General features: G+C 36.2%; 1 protein-coding gene across 2 annotated transcripts in view; it reads left to right on the top strand.

Annotated features, from left to right (window-relative positions):
* The window catches only part of EPG5 (ectopic P-granules autophagy protein 5 homolog), a 123520-nt gene that overhangs the window by 39227 nt on the left and 63769 nt on the right, over positions 1–20524 (top strand). For both annotated transcript variants that reach the window (XM_027868838.1, XM_027868839.1), the window contains exons 12-22: positions 538–692; positions 1783–1923; positions 4365–4529; positions 6238–6357; positions 6844–7103; positions 8656–8796; positions 10271–10415; positions 10696–10893; positions 11281–11391; positions 17762–17884; positions 18789–18955. In XM_027868838.1, coding sequence (XP_027724639.1) covers positions 538–692; positions 1783–1923; positions 4365–4529; positions 6238–6357; positions 6844–7103; positions 8656–8796; positions 10271–10415; positions 10696–10893; positions 11281–11391; positions 17762–17884; positions 18789–18955 — 1726 coding nt within the window. The remainder of the gene's footprint in view (positions 1–537; positions 693–1782; positions 1924–4364; positions 4530–6237; positions 6358–6843; positions 7104–8655; positions 8797–10270; positions 10416–10695; positions 10894–11280; positions 11392–17761; positions 17885–18788; positions 18956–20524) is intronic.

The raw sequence follows: 20524 nt of genomic DNA, 5'->3' as shown, positions 1-20524 counted from the left end.
GCCCTGCTTCCCTAGAAAGAGTTTCTGTTTGGGCCACAAGAAACAAATGTTCCACAGAGCTGCTGCATGTATGTACTGCCCTCTGGTGACAAGATACAGTACTCCATATATAGGGACCTTTTTCTGAGAAACCAACACCAAATAACATATCATATTTAAGATTCATATTTTCAGTTTTTGAATTATGCAGTGCAGTTCTGTTTTCTGAATAGATATCAGTTTATGAGTAAATTTTTTTTTCTTAACTAGTTTTTTTGCATTCTAGTTTTTTTTCTTCTTTTGTAAAAAAGATATTTTGGGGCTAAAGTCAGACAACTGTGTTTTGGAGTTGTGATGGAGCTTACAGGACCTCTAATAGAACTTTCTTCAGATTCTGAGATCCTTTTTACAGTATAGAATGCCCTTTAGAGTTTTTCAGACTTAATAAGTTTTCTGTATTTTCTATATTTAGTGGCAAAATGAATAGGCTAATAATATTAATGTGATATAGTTATCTCTGTCCTTCTCCCCCTTAATTGCTTTGATCTGAATTTTCAGACCCAGCGCATCTTTTGAGCTTTGAAAATTATATTTCTGCCATGAATAGCTCAGAAGAAATTTGCCTTCTTACTACTTTTGCTCAGATGGCTCAGGCAAGAAAGACCAATGTGGATGAAGACTTTATAAAAGTTATTGTGCTGGAGATTTATGAGGTAAGCAAATTTGGGATGAACAACCAGCCAGAAAAACTCCTTTCTCCTCCTTATCCTTTGAGTCTTTTGGGATTAATTTAGAAAAAAATCTGCTTTGTGGCATTGAGCTTCGAAGAGCCACATCTGCTGCTATGAGCAACAGTCTAGGCAAGTAGAGACTGAGTTATAGAAGAAAGTGCAGACTCTTTGGAGAGGGGGACTTAGAATGGTACTATTGCCACTACCTACCTAATGTTTCTCTAGGTTCAGGGACATGAGGGGAAGGAAAGAGAGTTGGTGGGTTTTGCTGTGAGATTGCTATTTAGAAGGGCAGGAATGCTGGCAGTTTCTTAGAAGATGAGAGGAAGAAATCTACTTATTTTGGCTCACATTAGTGCCAGGTACATCCAGCATAGGCTTGGGCACGTGTATAAGTATTGGAGAAGCTTTTGCCACTGCTGGGAATAATACCAGTGTGCAGTCTTTAGTACTTAGAGTACATTTAGTGGTTGTACTCAGGTTTTTTACAAGTCAGATTTTGGGCAAAAATTGTGCAGTCTGTATTTAGACCAAGGCAGTAGTTGTGTGTTACTTCTTCTTACTAGATTGTAAATTTGAGAGCCAGGAAATGTTGAAGTCCTCCTTATATTTTCTGTAGTGCTTAGCATAGTGCCTTACATAGAGAAGATATTTAGTAAATATTTATGGGATTCATTAATAAGAATTTGCTCCCAGAAACATACTAAAGAAGCATTGGTAGTTTATAATATCGTAGCTAGGAGTTTCATTTTACAAGTGGCAGTTCCATTAAAAGATTTGTTTTTATTGATAAAACTTGTCTTCCTTTTTTCAATTCTAACACATTACTCAGCTCATCTGAAGTAATTTTTCTCCTGTTTGCAAACTTAGGATGCTTTTGCTTAGTTGGGTATTTTATATCATCATGGGGTAAACATGTACATGCTGGTCCTCTTTCTGTAATCTTTTGGAATAAAGCTGTGATCTGGAGCTTGATGTAGAATAATCTTTCTTTTTCTTGAAAACACTTGTACTTTGTAAGTGCATTTGTTCTAGTGAATGATATTAAAAATGCCATCTTCCTTTTCTTTAGGTATCTTATGTTAACCTCTCCACCAGAGAGACCTTTTCAAAAGTTGGTCGAGAGCTTTTAGGAGCTATTACTGCTGTTCATCCTGCAATCATTTCTGTCCTTTTGGAGAGTGTTAAAGAGACCATTGACCAAGTTGGTATGGTAAGGATATTATTTGAAAACAGATTGGAATTGAGTATATCTGCCAAAGACTGAATACTTTCAGGTCCACTGAAGGAAGAATCTTTTTATTTACATTTCTTTGTTTGGAGCTATTTTTTTTTTCTCCAAGCAATTCTGCCTCAATTATATGCCATTAGTAAATCAGAGTTGTTTATTTTAATGAGTCCATTTGTATTTCTCAAGTGTGTTATACTAGGAAGGAGCAACTCTGGTTGAAAAAGATTAAAAAAAAAGTCAACCAATATTGAACCTTGGATGGAAAGAGACACAGAAAACAATTAATGATTTGTTAATACTTAGCTTGCTTTGGATCTAGGCCGATTTGGTCAGTAGCCTTCTCACGATTCTATCAGAACTTTGTATGAATCCACTAAAATTTCAATTCTGCTTATTTTATATCACATGCTTAAAGTAGATAAAAATAGATAAGATGGGTTAAAAAAAATAAAATAGATAAAAACATGAATGTTTGTTTTGTAAATTGTAGGCCTGTTTAATGTTTATTCAATTCCAGCAATGAATTAGCAGTTATGATTAGTTATCTCAGTTTAGTACAATGTTAAAATTGATTTCTAATCACCATAGAACTTGGAGTTTTTAAAGGACTTTTCCTTTTTATATTTATATTTGCCACAGTGTCTTTGTGGCCACTACAACTGATTCAGCTAAGTCAATTTGTACAGTCTTCCCAGATTTATTTATAACCATCTTTGTCATTATTTACATTCACATTCCATAATTTGTTCACCTATTCCTCAGTTGATAGGTACCCCCTTAATTTTAAGAAAAAGTATTGCTAGAAACATATTTAAATATATAAATATTTTCCTTTATATATCTCTTTGGATCTGGGTCTAACAGTTGTATTGCTGGGTCAAAGGATATGCACAATTAATGACATTTTAGGCATAAATTCCAATAGCTTTCCTAAATGGTTGAACCAGAACTACTGCCCATGGTGCATTAGTGTGTCTGTTTTTCCTGTAGTCCCTCCAACATTTGTTATATTCCACTTTTGACATACTTGTTAATTTGTTAATATGAGATAGAACCTCAGAATTGCCTTAATTTACATTTCATGCATTAGTGATTTGTAGCATTTTAATTTTGTTTGTTGATAGTTTGGATTTCCTCCTTTGAAAACAGCCCATTTTTGTCCTTTGACCCTTTATCTGTTGGGGAATGGCTTATGTTTTTAGAAATTTCATTCAGTTCTTTATATCTTGGAAATGACAGTGTTCTCAGAGAAACTTGCTGCAAAGATTTTTCCCCCCTAGGTTACCTGTTTCCTTTCTAATTTTAATTGCATTGGTTTTGTTTGTGCAAAACCTTTTTAATTTTGTTTAATCAAACCGATCTGTAATCCCATGTTTGATCATAAACTTTTTCTCAATTAGTAGATATGAAAGAATATTTGCTTTTAAATTGTTTATGATACAACTTTCATTTTTGTATATGGTGTGGGTGTTGGTTTAAACCTAATTTCTACCAGATTTCTTTCCAGTTTACCCTCTCCTGGCATAATCTTTAAGAACCCAGAGCCATCTCCACTCAACAATGAGTGGAGTGGAATGTTATTAGAAGAATATAAATTTATGTTGACTTTAATAAAAGGCATGCTCCTGAAAAGTCCTGTAAATTGGAATCATCTTTTAAATGCAATTGAGAACTTGTCTATATAAAGGAAATTTGTACTGAATCTTTTTGTGAAGGGAGTTATTACTTCACATTTATCAGTATTGTAAGCCTACACTTTTGCGTTATGGTTTTCTTCAGGTTAAGGAGTTACTACTTGTTATATAAAAAAGAATTGATCTGAAAACAGGGTTACAAAATTTGCCTTTTATGTATAAACAATCATGTTTCCAATTTTGTGTTGATAGTTCCTATTGTTTTCTATTTCCCTTGTTTTAAAAAACAAAGAAACAAAAACAAGATTTTTTTTTTTAGCCTAGTTCTCTGTCTCACTCAGGCTGAACATTATAATGTACACTCATGGACCTAATCCTACTGCTGGTCATGTACAAAGCTGATGTGAGTCAGTTTGACTTTTCCTTATGCAGCCTGGTGGACCTCTCTCTTCCTACTTTCCCTCCCCCCACCCATCAACTCATTGATTGGTGATTGACTTAGTTCAGATACCCAATTGATTTTAGCCCTACTAGAGCTTAGAGCTCCTGAGTTCAAGCCATCTGCTAGCCTTAGCCTCCCAGTAGCAGGGATTATATACATAAGCTACTATGCCTGGGAAAAACTACTTTTTGAAGAAACTAGGAATTGAAGAGTTAGAAATGAAGAGCTCCAATTTAGAATCTCCCCTATATATTTTTAAATGTCTCTCTTCCTCCCCTCTCCATAACTACTCATATCTTTATATTAATTCTTGATCTTCATTAATTTTTTTATCCCCTTTTACTAAGGTTTCCTTATACTTGTTTAAAGAGCTGCCTTTGTATCTGTGGCAACCATCTACCTCTGAAATAGCTGTGATTCGGGATTGGTTACTGAATTACAATTTGTCAGCTGTGAAGAATAAATTGGCTTGTGTTATTCTGGAAGGAATGAATTGGGGATTTGGAGAACAGGTATGCCTTAAACAGTATGCTATGGAATTGGTCAATTCTCTGGTTTCAAAGGCATTTTTTTTTTAATAAAACATTGTGATTTTAGTGATAATAAATTATGAGGCTATTATATAAATGCTTTTCTTTTTAAGGTAAATTAATTTTTAACTACTTCAGAATTTAGAATTTTTTTCACTTTCTTCTTTGTAATGTGATCTTGCTCTATAGTGAAAGTGAATTATAACAAATTGAGCTTGCTTTCATTAATACTTAGACACATGTGTTATTTGATATATACACACTTAGATACCCTCTTAGTCTTTATGTTTTTCTTTCTTCTCTTATCTGGCCTTCACAAAGCTACAAACTTACTATTTTAAAAACACTTATCATATCGCTCCCCTCCCCGGGCCTCATTTTCTTATCTATAAAATGATGGGAGCAGAATCTGTAGTCTTAAAAATTATATAATTCTTTGAAGTTATATAATTCTGACTAGGAAAAAGGACAATAGACTTATTATATTCATCATTTGTTAGTTGAGTGATTAATCAGTTAGAAAGTGTTTATGATTACTTTGTGCCTATCACTGTAATGTTAGTGATGATGGTATGATATTGAGAGGAAGAATGTAGAGATGTATATGCTATGGTCCTTACCTTCATGGAACTTATATCTAGTTGGAGCACTGAGAACAGTGGAGAAGAACAAATTAAATGCTGTATAGTGAAATTTCCTAGTTTAAGTGCTATAGGAATTCAGAGAAAGGAATGATACTGGCTTGAGCTGGTATAGTTGGAGAAGACATTCTTGAGGGAATGGGACATAACCTGGGTGGCGGGTGGGGTAAGCCTTGAACTGGGATTGAAGAATGAAGAGAGGCATTCTAGGGGGAGAAGATGAACAGTAAGCAGCTACTACATGACAGTGGACAGAGTGCAGGATTAAGAGTCAGAAAGACCTGACCTCAAATCTTGCCTTCGACACATAAGCTCTGTGACCCTTACAAATCACTTAGCATCTTACATTGTTTCCTCAGTTTTAAGAAGGATGATAATAGCGCTTAATTCACAAAGTTGTGAAGATAATATTTTTAAAGTGCCTTGTAAACCTGGAAGTTCTATATAAACATTAGTTATTATTATTTTTAGCCAAGAAAAAAGACATGGAGTTGAGGATAGTGTGTTAGAGGATAGTGAGAAGACTATTCTGACTAGATTGCAGGGTATGTGTTGAGGTATAGTAAGGAATAAAATTGAGTAGGAGGAAGGATAATTGGGGAGCTTTGAAAACCAGGCAGTAGTGCTTATACTTTGCTACCATAGTCTACTGAGAGGTTACTATCAGCTATCGTGATGGAATGGGGAGAAATAGGAGGCAGGAAAAACTAACCTTACACTTTGTTCCTCTGTTATTGTCACTTCATGTTATACCCTATTTATAGTTATTTGTGCACATTTTATTTGTCTGACTAAGCTGTAAGCTACATAAGGACAGAAATACTGTGATTTATTCTTTGTGTCTGCTACAGGACCTCACATAGTGCCTTGTATGTAATAGGTACTCAGTAAATGTTTTTTGAATAATTGGAGACAAGCTAGAGGGTTATTGTAGTTACTATAGCAAAAGATACCAGATAGCCTGAGGGCTGCCCTGGTACCTATAAAGTATAAGAAAAAGACTTAGAGGAAGACCTCCAGCATATTGTCATTTTTTTCTTCTTTAAAAGGATACACTTCATCTGAATCAGACTGTTCATGCTGAAGTGGCATTAGTGATTCTTGAAGCTTACCAGAGGTACCTAACTCAGAAACCATATGCTGGGTTACTTTCTGAAAGCATAAAACAGGTATTTATTTTTCCTCTGACTACTTAAATATTGATTATGTAAAATTTTGCTTTTTGAGGATGTTGGAAAAATTAAGTTATGTCACGGCATCATCAAGTTTCATGACAAGTTGATGTTGTTCAGTAATTAAACTCTGGGACTGGACAAGGAACTTTGCTCTGAGTAAAAGCTTTCGTACAAGCATTTTACCACTGGAGAGTTGTACCTGAACACAGCTCTTCCTACTCCTCATGTGCCCTTCATGGTTTCTTTCTTTTCCTTGGTTTTACCAAGTGTGCATTATGAAGTACTGGCAAGTGACCTCAGTGGTGTTAGGTAAGCATCATTATTATTATTATCATTTTTTTTTTTGCATGAAGACTGAGTGCCAGCAGTGCATTATTCACTTTCTAGCACATGGATACAATTTGTGTCTAGTGGAAACTGAAAGGGACTTAGGGGATTAATTAAATTTGTCTTGATGATGTCTTTTTAAAATTGTTTTAGGTTTCGTATTTGGCCAGTATTGTACGTTATGGAGAGACACCTGAGACCTCATTTAACCAATGGGCTTGGAACTTGATTTTGAGATTAAAGCTTCACAAAAATGATTATGGAATGCAACAGAATTGTCCTACAGTTCCTTTCTCCAGCACTGTGCCGGATATGAATGAATCACCCACATTTCATCCCCTACTGAAAGCTGTGAAAGCAGGCATGCCCATTGGCTGTTATCTAGCCTTATCTATGACAACTGTGGGCCATAGGTACAGAATAATACTTATATCTAATAATATTTGTTTTCCAAGGACAGGGTGCCTACAAAAAATTGCTAAACCCACTAAATAACTTATCTGGGGTGATCAGGCCTGAGGAAAGTGATTCAGGCTGCCTAAACTCATGATCTTTGAGAGCAAATTAAGTCTTTCTCATCCTTATGTTCTTATAGGACTTTGTACGTTGTAGACACTCAATTTTTTAATCAGCTGTACCAGAAAGCTAATTTATTATTTTGTAATAAGTATAATTGTCAGGCAGACTGGTATATTCATGTCAGCCAGTCAGAAAAGAATTTTGTTTGGGAAGCTGGAATAAAATCACAAGGTTTTGTAAATATAAAATCAAAGCAAAGTACATGATCATAAGGAATATTTTCTTCAAGTGATAGTAGTCTTAGACAGTGGGACTTTTTTTTTCCTTTTTTTCAAATCCTCATATTGGCCCATACATCTGACTTCTGATTTCCAGATACCTAAAAGAGCCCTGGATCCAGAGTCAGAAGATCTAGGTTTGAATTCTGGATCAGCTACTTATTACCTGTATGCCATTAGACAAATCACTCTGCCTTTGTGGGCCTTAGTCTCTAAGATGAGAGGATTGGACTGACTTAAGACCCCTTTTAACCCTAAAATATATGACCCTATAATCTTGTGGCTTATTGTGAGAGATAGTTGGGAGTCATTGTAAGTTTTAATGGAAAAGGGGAGTAATAGGATGAGAATAATCTATTGAGTGCCTTTGGGAAGGCTTCAAATGTGTGCTAATCTTGTCCAGTTCTCTTGTCTTTAAGGAGTGCCCCCTTTATGAAACATTTCTTTATTTCCCTAATATCTGTTTTAAACTTGGAGTTTTATCTTTTTAGCCCTGGGTGCTCTGAACACAGATGTAGTTTCTTTGTTGTTGTTGTTCAGTTATTTTTCAGTCTTGTGTGACTCTTTGTGATCCCATTTGGGGTTTTCTGGCAAAGATACTGAAGTGGTTTAATTTTCTTCTCCATCTCGTTTTACAAATGAGAAAATTCAGGCAAACAAGGTTAAGTAAGGGTCACACAGCTAGTAAGTGTCTGAGGTCAGATTTGAACTCAGGAATATGAGTCTTCCTGACTCCAAACCTAGCATTCTATCCACTGTACAAACTAGTTGCCTGATGGTAGTTTCTAACTGTACGTAGTAGTTTAGCTGCGTTTCAGATTTCTAGATAAAAACATGAGTAAAGAACTTCAATGGCTAAACTCACAGTGTATGATTTCTAGGTCACCTGATCAAGGCAGGATTGATATGAACTTGAGACATGCCTGATTTTTGTAATGTCTTTTAGGCAGATTAGGTGGCCATCTAGAGAAAGAGATCTACTATAGCCTCTGTATCTTGCAGGAGATAGTTATTTTTCTGAAACTTATCCAGCTTACTATTTACTGACTGAAAATTCTTAGCAGCAGCAAATGACTATATTGAAGACCTGAAACATGTTTAGTATAATATCATATCAGTCTCCACATTTTATTCTTAGAACCATATTACCTTTTTTTTCTCCTGGCAGCATTGAGAAATTTTGTGCAGAAGGCATTCCATTGTTGGGGATCCTGGTCCAGTCTAGGCATCTGCGAACAGTAGTACATGTTCTGGATAAGATTTTGCCCATGTTTTACCCTTGCCAGTATTACCTTTTGAAGAATGAACTGTAAGTATAGCCTGTGCTGTGTAGATTAGTCATTTGTGGTATGGGCATTACGTTTTGTTTTCTCCAACAAACTGTAGGTAATAATGTTTTAGCAAACATTTTTCTTGTGTGGAGCAAAACATGCTACTTCCTTGGATTAGTATTTAGACTTGTAAGCAGTATATCTGCTAAGGGCTCAAGTATTGTTTTAATTTTTTGATAATGGGTTTAAAAAATATCTCCTGATTGCTCAAAGCCAGACACTAGAAAGAACAATTCTACCAGTTAGAGAGAAGATGCTTCTGGTAGCAGTTAGCAAAGGAGTTGTCAGAGTAGCAACAGGAAACTTAGAGTTAGCATTTATCTTAAACATCTTCGTTGTATTTCTTTTTGGGGTATGTGCTGTTTATTTACAAGGGGAACATACAAGGGGAGCAGATTAATGTGACTCTAGCCTAGTGTTGTGGGAAATATGTGAAACATCTATAAAATAATGACAAAGTAATATAATAGCAAAGAATACTAATATGGGATTCCTAAGTGTAGAGGGAATACAGAGCAGGGAGAGGAACCAGTTGGGGTGAGAGTGGGATTAGGGGCAGTATCATGGGAGCAGTGGGACTTGTCCTGTCGGTGAGAATGCACAGGGTGTGGATTGGTGGAGAAAATGAGGCTGAGGTAGAAAAGAATAGGAGATGTTTGAGGGTTACTGAGAAATCCAGGATTTTTTCCAGAGCAGTGGACTGGATGAAAAGCAGTTAAAAGATAAGGTTGGGTAACAGGTTGGGGACAGGTAAAGGGGGGGTGGTCTAGATTGTAAGTTATAGATGGAGGTTAGACACCACAGTATAGTTATGGACATAAAGTAGGAGTACTAGGCATTTTCTGTAGATATTTGTAAAATTTTGCCTAAAGTGTTTTTCTTGTAAAATTTTGAGGGTGGTAATCTTTTTTCTTATTGAACTATAACAGTTTGCCCATTTGGGTCCAAAATTTGTTAGGGAGTAGGATTTCATTTTATGAAAAAAAAAAAAAAAAGATTTGCTATTTGCCAAGCAAGCTCTTTCCATTCGTATTCCGCAAACTGTATAATTTAATTTGTATTAGTTTGTGGATGTTCATATTCAGGAAAGGGCTGTTGAAAATTGTTCATTGTTAGCCCCTTCTGAATTTGTATTTGAAGGCTTTCTTTAAAAGAAATTGATTTAAATCCTTAAAGTTTATTTGTGTACTTTAATTTGTGAATGATGTTGGGCTATTCTGATTTGTGAAAGCCAACCCAAAGGAATTTTGTTTCCAGTTCTTAATTCCGCCCCCCCTCCCCTTCTTGTCCTTTTCTTCTCCATGTGGTTTTATTCTGATTAGATTCTTAAGAGTAAGAATTGGTTCAATTCTTTCCCATTCCTTGTTGATTTACTAGCTGTTAATCATTGAAATTTCTTTGATTCCTAAAGCTTCTTTGAATGTCTGCTGTATTTCTCCATTTGATATGTAGGTTTTTATCATACCTCCACCTGTTTTTGCACTTGGATAGTGGTATTCCTCAAGGAATGACCCAACAAGTTACCCACAAAGTGGCTCAGCACTTGACCGGAGCCAACTATGGAGAAAATGTGAAGCTTCTCAACAGCATGATCCAGGTCAGGAAATGGATCTAGTTTTTGTCATTGGGCATCATCATCTTGAGACATATGCTTGTCTTCTGGTACAATCCTAAAAATTGTAGTTTAATTCCATTTAATATACAGTTTAGCGCCATTGTAGTTTGGTTGATACCATGGATGTTGGTATACTATGGAGCTTTCAGACTTAGTAGTGGAGGTAGGGGATGTTTTTGTTAATTCTTTTAAAAATGCTGGGAGATAGGAGGTGGGATCATAGTTAATTTCATTTCAGATTGGCTGGAACTTTTCTCCACAGGCCCACATTTCTGTAAGCACTAAACCCAATGAAGTGGGGCCTGTTGCTGTTTTAGAATTCTGGGTCCAGGCTCTCATAAGCCAACAGCTTTGGTACCGAGAACAGCCCATTCTTTTCTTGATGGACCATTTATGCAAGGCAGCTTTTCAATATATGCAAGAGGATTGTGTACAGAAACTACTTTACCAACAGCACAAGGTAAAAACACTTGTAATATTTGTTGTTTATGATTGTTGACTACACTTCAGGCTGTAGATTGTTTTATAAATGATGCCACCATCCCCCAGGTCTACTTCATACTCATCTACTACTGATTGCTCTAATGCATCCATTAGGTTGAAAGAATACAGGTTTAGTGTCTGCAGCCAAATACTCTCTTACTATATATTGTAGTGCAAGTTAAAAAAAATATAACATTAAATTTCCCTTGGGGCACTCCTTAATACCTTTAAGTCCCAGGACATATACTTTTTTAGGGTAGCTTTAGAGCCTTATTATATTAAGGAGACATTGTAGTTGAAGTTGTTTGAAGTTCTTCCTGTTGTCTTCTCAGCTTTTCTCTTTTTTGTTTTCCTGACTGGGCAGAATGCTTTAGGTTATCACTGTGACCGGAGCCTACTCTCTTCCTTAATGAGCTGGATTGTGGCTGGCAATGTGACCCCATCTTTCATTGAGGGAGCTGCTGCTCCCTCTCAGGTAGGAAACATGTCTATAAGGAACTCATAGAAATGACCTACAGAGCTTACTTAGCACCTCTTTTTAAAATTAAATGCCCTTAGAAAAAAGAACTTGGTCTTTTACTTTCCCATATACTTTGTTAATATCTCAGTTAATGGGATGCATATGAAAAGATTTTGTAGTTTGTTGAGTATTTCAAAAGGTGTTAAGTAGCAGAGCTAAAGCCGACTAAGTTCCTGTCTTAAGTCTTGAGGTGGTCTTGCTCAGGGGTAATATCTAGAATTTGTTAATCTAACTCTGTCTACTTAATAGTCTTTGTAGCCATTTTTCAATGCCTTCCACAAAGAGGATTTTCATGGAAGTCTGAAGTGAATTGAATTCTTCAAGGACTGATTTTAAATCCTGTAGAAGGATAGAGTAATTTTCACTATTTCTTCTTCTTTTCTAAATAGGGATGGAGATAGAGACTAGACCTGTGTTTTCTCTGGCATAGGGAATTCTGAATGAGGAAACTCCTACCAGTGCTGGTCTTTACTTCCTCTGCCCCTTAGAGTCTTAGAGAGTTGCCTAGAAAATTGAGGTGTTAAGTGATTTGGCCATGGTCACACAGCCATATATGTCAGACGGAACCCAGGCCTTCCTGCCTTTAAGGACAGATCTCTAATCATTATACCATGTTGCCTCTTTTGCTGAATTCTCAAGCTTATTACTCATTCTTTATGGAAAGTCATCTCAGAGAAATACAGAGTACTTGAGGGATAATAGATTTATTTCCATAATATACCTGTAGTTTGTCTTGACCTCACCTAGCCTGTGCCCTCTAAGCACATCCCTCTGCTCTTTTGCCAGATGTTTGCTTCTGCATTTGAAGTGCTGTCCATGAGCCACAGAACTATTATATCTGGCAGGGTAGTAAAATGGATAGAGTACTAGGCTTAGAGTCAGAATGATTAGATTCAAACCTTTCCCTGGACACTTAATAGATTTGTGACCCTGGGCAAGTCATTGAATTTCTCATAGCATCTGTTTTCTCCAGTGTAAGATAAGGACAATATACTACCTGTAATAGCTATGGCACAGGATTATTTGGGGGCTTCATTGACGTAAGATATGTTAAGTACTTTTAAAACTCTAAAACACTCTGTATTGTCATTATTGTTAGCATTTCTAAAGGATTATTAATATAGGATTATTGCATTTGCAAAGAAATCCTATATGAATCTTTAGGGAGATTAGAATGATACACTGCATTGACTAGGTCTTAGCATTGTGCCATCCACATGATTTTTAATCTTTAAATCTGTAATTTTAATGATTTGTGTCTCATTCATTTGTGTTATGAATGATTTAATAACTTCATTTCTAAGTCAGTTTTTTTCTATGACATGATAATACTCTTTTGAAAGCCCAAATTATTGTTTAGAGAAATCTAATTTTCTCTGTGTAAGGCATTTTGTGTGCTGTATAAGAATATTTGTGGTCCAGAAAATTATCAATAAATGTGGAAAAAAAAAAGCAGAAATACTAAACCATCATTTACAGACCATACTGCAAAAAAAAGTAGGAATACAGGAAACAGAAGCAGAAGATACAGACCTAAACCAAGACCTTACATTGACTTTCTGAATCATGAATGAATCAAAGAAAAAAAATAATGGAAATAATAGCTATGCAAAAGAGAGTGATGATGAGAAAACATCTTAGAGTTTTGAGGATGCAATTAAAGCAGTCTGCAGAGAAACAATTATATCTCTACAAAGAAATGTCAATAAAATGGAAAAAGAGGATTTAAGATATCCAATTTAAAAATCTAGAAAATCAGCAAACAAACTCAAAATTAGCATAAAAGAAATTTTTGAAAATTAAAGGAGAAATAGATTAAATGGAAAAAGAAAAAACAATAGAATTGGTAAGCAAAAAAGCAGCTTTTTTGAAAAGACAACCAAAATTGATAAAATTTTAGTTAATTTGATCAAAATGAAGAGGGAGGAAAATCAGATCACTTTTTAAGTTAACAAGGGAACAGGACTAATTAAGAACATTTGTAGCTTCTGCTACAATTAACAATTACTCAATTAACAAGATTTTGTTAAATGTAATATGTGTAACGCATGTTTTCCTGATGAAAACTCTGTCAGCAGATGAACTACTGATACTGTTGGAGAGAATTTCCATATACCAGTAAAATCACAAATTTATGCCAAAAATCAAACCAAGACAGAACATGTAAAAATACTTCCTCTGAAGGTAAAAGAGAAGAAAGAAGTCATTGATATTTTTTACTCTTATTTAAGTTAGTTGGCATACAATAAAATTACATATAAATTACATGTATCTAGTTACTTAATATGTTGTTTGGGAAATTCCCAAAATCTTTTTTCTTTCATTTTTCTGTTAAATACAGAATTAATTAACAAGCATTTATTAAGCACCTACCATGAACCAAGAATCATGCTAGGCAGTGGGGGTACAAAGACATAAAGGAAATAGTCCTTGACCTCAGGGGGCTTACGTTCTATAGTTTTGGACGATATCACATATATGTGTATTCAAAATATGCAAAGTAAACACAGCATAATTTGGATATAGCAGCACTAGCAACTGGAAATATCAGGAAATGCCTTGTCAGAAATGGTGTTTGAGGTGAACTTTGAAAGGAACTAGAGATTTTAAGTGGCAAAGGCAAAGATGAAGTGAGTGCGTGGCTTTGCCAAGGCACTGAGATGGCAAAAGCTTTTGTCAGTGTGGGAGGAAGGGCAAGAAGGCTGATTTGGCTCTATTGTTTGATAGGAGAAGGGAAAGTACTATGTAAGAAGGCTTGAAAATTGAAGTTGAAGTCATATGGTGAAGATTGTAACACTCAGATGGTTATTTAAGATGTTTAGGCTTAAGAAAAGTAAATTTCAGGCAACGTAGCGAGTTAAAGATTTGTTAAAGCAGGATGACATTTGTCCCTGTGTGGGGCAAATGGGTTGTAAAGTAGTACTCCTTCTACTTAGGAGGAAAATAAATTCTCAAGGTCTTTTAGTTTTAGCACAGGATTGTATAATTTCTTTTTTTTTAATTCCTTATTTATTTATTTTCGTGATTTCTCTATGTGGAAAAAACCCCTCTACTGTAGTTAGATACACTGGTCTGTTTACTGTAGATAACATGGCGTATTTGAAACTGGCCTCGTTTACAATGAGGATGATGATGATTATTGTGATTGTGTTTCAAGTCCTGACTTTTCCTCTTATCTTGAGTTATTCAACTTCTCCAAGTCCTATTATCTGTTTGTGTAAAATGTGGAATTCTGATGGTGCTTGTACTGCCTAACAACACAATGTTGTTATGAGGCAAGGACTTTATTATTCATATGATGCTGTATGTGTGAGTTGCTGTTATAATAATAATGTACTCTTTTGATTATGTTTTGTAGTTTTCCTCAGTTCACCTTTTCTTACTTGGAATGCCCTCCCTATCTCCTCTACATATCCAAATCTTACCTAGCCAAGGCAGGGTATCACCAGATTTTGTCCATAAAGCTACTGAACCCCCTTCCAGATTTTTGTCTTCAACCCCTGTCTTCTTAGTAGACTTAGAAAGAAGTCTATTACTGGTCTCTCTATTGTCATTCTATTTCTGTTACTGTTCTTGCCTTCTGCATTTATTTACTTCTCCTGCATTTCTGTTATTGGGGGAAGCAAATAATCACTTCAGTTCTGGTTTTCTTTCTAAAAATGCTTCAAACTCTTTATTATTGAATGTTGTCCGTCTTTTGTCCTGTATGATTCAGCTCAGATTTGCAGATTAGGTCACCCTGGGCCACACCCTGAGTTCCATTTGTCTTTGGAGCACATTCCATTCTGTCCTCCTTTTTTCTTTTCTTTTCTTTTCTTTTTTTTTGGTGAGGCAATCAGGGCTAAGTGACTTGCTCAGCATCACACAGCTAGTAAGTGTCAAGTGTCTGAGATGGTATTTGAACTCAGGTCCTCTTGACTCCAAGGCCAGAACTCTATCCACTGCCACCTAGCTGCCCCACCCTCCTCCTTTTTTCTAGTGGGTATGGTATAGTCTTACATTATTCAAATGCCCTTTTCTTTTTATTTGAAGATCTTTTTCTTGATGGCTTAATGAATTTGTTGTTTCTGAATTGAATTGTTAAATTTATGTGGCTTGGAGTTTGCAGCCTTGAGTTTGTTGGTTTGTTTTTTCTGTAGGGCATCTATGAATTCTTACAATTGGAATTTTATTTTCTACATATAGAAGTTCTAGGTAGTTTTCTTCTATTATTTGCTTTATTGTGGTATCAAGGTTTTTTTGTCCTGTTGTATTCTTCTTTAGGTTGTTTCTGCATCTTTCATAATGAACTTATTTTCTTTTAATATTATTGTCTTATGCTTCTATTCTTCTAAATTGTCCTTCACTTCTATGTATTTGCATTCCTAATCTGTTTTCTCTTTTGTTTCTGCTTGCCATTGCAGAGTCAAGCTTTTCTATTCTGTTCATTATTTTGGCTGTGTATGATGTAAATTCTGTTCACATAATTCTTATTTCTTTTTTAAACCACTCAGGAATATTATATTATAGTTCTCAGTTCTCAAATTCCACAGACTCCTCTGTGTCATTAAGAGTTGGACCCATTTCCTTTGTTTTATAATTTTTATTCATAGGTGCCTGAACTCATTTACTAGATCTGGAGGACATATTTCCTTTTGTTGTTACTGTTTTTCATGTTGATTTATCTATTTATGTGCTAGGTCTTTGGGTTTTCTTCATGAAATCTTTGATACTTTCGGTCTTACCCTACTCTTCTACCCATATTTTCCTTATCACTCACTTCCTGACTCCCTCCACTTTTAATTGTGGTTTCATTGGTGGCTAGATCTCAGAGAATCTCAGCTTCTTTTCCACACTGGGTAATTTATACTTCACTAAGCTCTTTTCTCCAAGTGACTTTTGAGTGGTCAGAAATGGCACCAACTGAATGTTGTCATCTTGCTTGGTGGAGTACTGTATCTCTTCTCTTCCCCACCTCCCCAAGTTTTCTTTCCTCCTCCCAGCCCCTTTCCCCCTTGCACAGCGTGCGTCCTGCTTTGTTCCTGAGTTGTCTGGCGTAGCACCAGCAGCTCAGTCTGTTACTTGGCGTCAGTACTTCAGTCCTTTGCAATTCTGGTACTTCTAGGTTGAAGCTCCCTGCAGACTTTTGCTACTGAAGTGCTGTGGTCAGGTTGACTGTTGAGGCCTAAACAGATTTCTGCAGCCTAAAGCTGGGGTCTCCATGGCACTGAAAAGAGAGAGGCGAAAGGAGTACAGGGATGTGTTTTGTTGTAAGTCTGTGTCATGTCCTTGGGTCTGCTAGTGCAGCCTTGTTGCTGGTAGCATGGGAGGTAGGGGAGGGTGCTTAGTGAGCTTCAATCAGTGAATGTCAGTTCCTGTTTTTGTTTTTGTTTATTTAGCCTTTTGGATTTTGGCTATCCTAGACCATCGAGACACCTGAAGTTGCTTTATCTTTGGCACATAATTTGTATTTTGGAGAGTTTGAGAGGTCATGCGGATTAGAAAATGTCCAGTCTCCTATCTCATGTGACCCATGTTAAGAAATGTTAAGAGGCCCCCTAAACTTGTCTTTTTGAATTACCACATTTTCTAGAAACACTGGACCCAGAGTATTTAGGAGGCCCTGAATGAGTTAAGAATGAAGCCCCCTTGAACTGATGTAATTTGTTGTTTGTACCCCAAATTGGATTTCCTGTGGGAGTCAAGACAGGCACCAGTTCAATCAGCACTAGACTGGGAAATTTCTTGGGTAGCTAGGACCCTTGTACCTAAACAGACCATCATGTCTTCATATGCCAGTAATTCCCAAGGGAGAAGAATGTGGCTTTTGCTATTGCCTTCCTCCTCCCCTTTAGGGGGTGTTTTATCCTTTTCACTTTTAGTGCACCTTTCCCCCTCCCATGCCATGCCCCTTTAGGTAGAGATTTTTGTTTCTTCCTCCTCCCTTTGTTGTACTGTCATAAATATGCAAATTTATGTATGTATTATAAACTCTTTAGGTTCCACATGCGTATTCATTTCTCTTGTAATAAACCTAATTTTCATGTAAATTATGTGAAGTTGTGATTGTCTGTTGACACCTAGAAATCACATCTCTTGTTTTTAATTTAATTCTTCACTTTTATTTGTTTATGTCTTCTCTGACTCAAGCTTACTGAATTTGAGGATTCAAAACCAAGTGTGACTATAGTTATTTTACACCTTCAGCAAATATTTTTTGATTAAGTGGAAAAGAGTAAAGAAAAATTAGCATAAATTAATGGAATGCTGTTATATACTTACAACCATATTCACTCATTCAGAAAAAGCTGGTCATTTTCACTGCCTCTATTTGCTATGATTGCAGGTTTGGCTTGCGTGGATTGTACTGAACATGGAGTCTTTCTTTGAAGAGGATTCTCAGCTTCGTAGAGTTGTTGAAGGGGAACTGGTCATTAATTCTACTTTTACTCCTGAACAGGCTCTCAAGGTGCAGAAAGCTATCATTTCATGTGTTTGAAATGGAGGTTCGCTGAGCTCTTGATGGGGATAGATATTTCCTTAAGTTTTGTAACTTTTAAGAGGAATAAATGTTTGGAGGGCACAACAAAAACATCGTTTATTAAAGGGCATATAGGTGTCACTTATGCCAGGCCTTTCCAAGGTTTATTTAAAAATGAAAGCCGTAATGTAACTATTTTGAGACAGTGTTGATTATATGCTTGGAATGGTTACCATTGGTTTTGTGATTTAGGCAGAGTAGGTTAGCAAGTTATAGCCCATAGTCTTGCACCTGAGAAGTAAGAAAGGTTTTTACATTTTTAAATAAAGTTTTATTATATTTAAAATTGTAAAAACCATTTTTGTGAGTTGTATAGAAACAGGCTATGTACAAAAACAGGAGTGGGCCAGATTTGACCATTGGGTTGTAGTTTGCCAGCTCTTGAATGTTAAAGATCTTCAACTGGTAGGCTTTACTTTTTGATGTAAAGTGCCCAGGCTTTTGAGCCACTTCTAACTTTTGGAAGTCTCATCTGAACTTCCTTATTTTCAAAGATTTCTGGTGATTTGACAGTGAAACTTAGATTTTCTTGTTACTCCACTCCTTTTTAGTAGAAGTATCTTTTTAATTGTCTGATTTTTAAAAATACTGTCAAATCCCTAGGTCTGGAGGAGGAATGCATTCTAGAAATGGAGGTTCATAAGTGTTTTATTATAAAAAGTACTTTGTTGTTTATTAAACTAAATTGAAAATGGTATACTCAGCTAGTCCATTTGGATATTTTGTAGGACTTTAATATTGTATCCTAAGTTTCTTAGAACTTAAATGTAGTGATTGACTGACTGAATTGAATGTATAAATTGTTAAAATTAAACTTTTTCCTCTTCTGTAGAAAGCCCAGGCACAGTTGAAGCTTCCTATTGTACCATCTCTTCAGAGACTGCTGATTTATCGTTGGGCTCATCAGGCTTTGGTTACGCCTTCTGATCATCCTCTCTTGCCACTTATTTGGCAGAAATTCTTTCTCCTTTATCTTCACCGACCAGGACCTCAGTATGGGTAAGGTAGTTATTACTTGCAATAAATTTCTGTATATATTGTCCATGTTGTATTTTTATATGTGAGTTGGAACCATTATTTGATAACCATTTCTCACCTTAGTTACAGTTTTTCCTCTGTTAAATAGTACTTAACTGTATCCTTTTTCAAATTTATGATCCTCTTTGAGCAATTGTCGATGGAATATTCTACCTCAGAAATTCTGGATAGTAAAGATGTATATTCCAAATTGAGTTAGTCACTCACAGGTCTTCTAAATCTCAAGGAGGTTCTTAACCTGGGGTCTATGAATTTTGTTTTTTAAAAAAAAATTTTGGGGGTGGGGCGATGCCAAAATGGCAGAGAGAAGTCAGGAAGCTGCCTGAGCTCTCCCCAGTTTCCCTTGGAAACAGTGGTTAAATCAAACCTCTAAAACAGCACTTCTTAAACTATGGGTCACAATACCATATAGCTGGCAATAGTAAAAGGTTTCTGAATGCTTAATGACCAAAAATTAATTAAAAATTAAATGCATAATGAATCCAAGGTGTTTCTGGCCATGCTTGCCTGTGTGGCATTGCTCAACTTCACTGCAGTCTTAATTCTGAACACAAAGTATTTGCATTTGTACTGTGCATGCCCTCTGGCCGCATAATGCTAACAAATGCTGCCAAAATGTGAAAGTGGTCATGAGTGGAAAATGTTTAAGAGCCCTGCTCTAAAAGAATTCTGGAGTGACAGAATCCACAAAAAGACAGAGCAAAACAATTTTCCAGCCCAAGATAACGTAGAAGGACTTCAGGAAAAGTCTGTTTCATATGGGTAAAAGGAGAGTGCAGCCTAGCACAGGCAGGGTGCAGACAAGCCAGTAGGAGCCTCTTAGCCACAGTACAGATCAGTAATCAGAGCCCCATTGTCTGGGCTTAGCAGGCCGGCACAGCAGGCCAACTGTGAGGCTTCCAAACCCAGCACAGCAGGCAAGTCCCACAACCCCGTGCACAACAGGTGCAATTAGGCTGGGCCACCTCAGCATACTGGGCAAGCAATCAGCACATCAGGCCCTGGTGCAGTAAGCCAGTGACTAGGTCCCTGGCCCCCAGAACAAGAAGCTTGGAACAGTGTCCCCTGTGCCCCAGTAGCAGATCTCAACTTTTAAAAGTGAGCAAAAAACATAAAAGAGTCCTGACCATAGAAAGCTACTGTGGCGACAGGAAAGATCCAAGTACAGAACTTAGAAGAGGACAACGGTGTCAAAATATCTACATGTGAAACCTCAAAGGGGAATATGAATTGATCTCAAGCCCAAAAAATACTCTTGGAAGAGCTCAAAAAGGACTTACAAAATCAAGTAAAAGAGATAGAAGAAAAATTGGGAAAAGAAATGAGAGTTATGCTGGAGAATTATGAAAACAAGAGTCAACAGCTTAGAAAAGGAAGCACAAAAATTGACTGAAGAAAACAACTCCTTAAAAATAGAATTGGCTAAATGGAAAAAAAAATCCACTGAAGAAAGCAACTCTTTTAAAAGCAGAATTGGCTAAATGGAAAAGGAAGTACAAAAGCTAACTGAAGAAAATAATTCCTTAAAAA

The sequence above is a fragment of the Vombatus ursinus genome, unplaced genomic scaffold (assembly GCF_900497805.2).
Source record: "Vombatus ursinus unplaced genomic scaffold, bare-nosed wombat genome assembly UNPS02014791.1, whole genome shotgun sequence".
In the NCBI taxonomy this organism is placed as follows: Eukaryota; Metazoa; Chordata; class Mammalia; order Diprotodontia; family Vombatidae; genus Vombatus; species Vombatus ursinus.
This window is presented reverse-complemented; position numbering and strand designations above follow the sequence as displayed.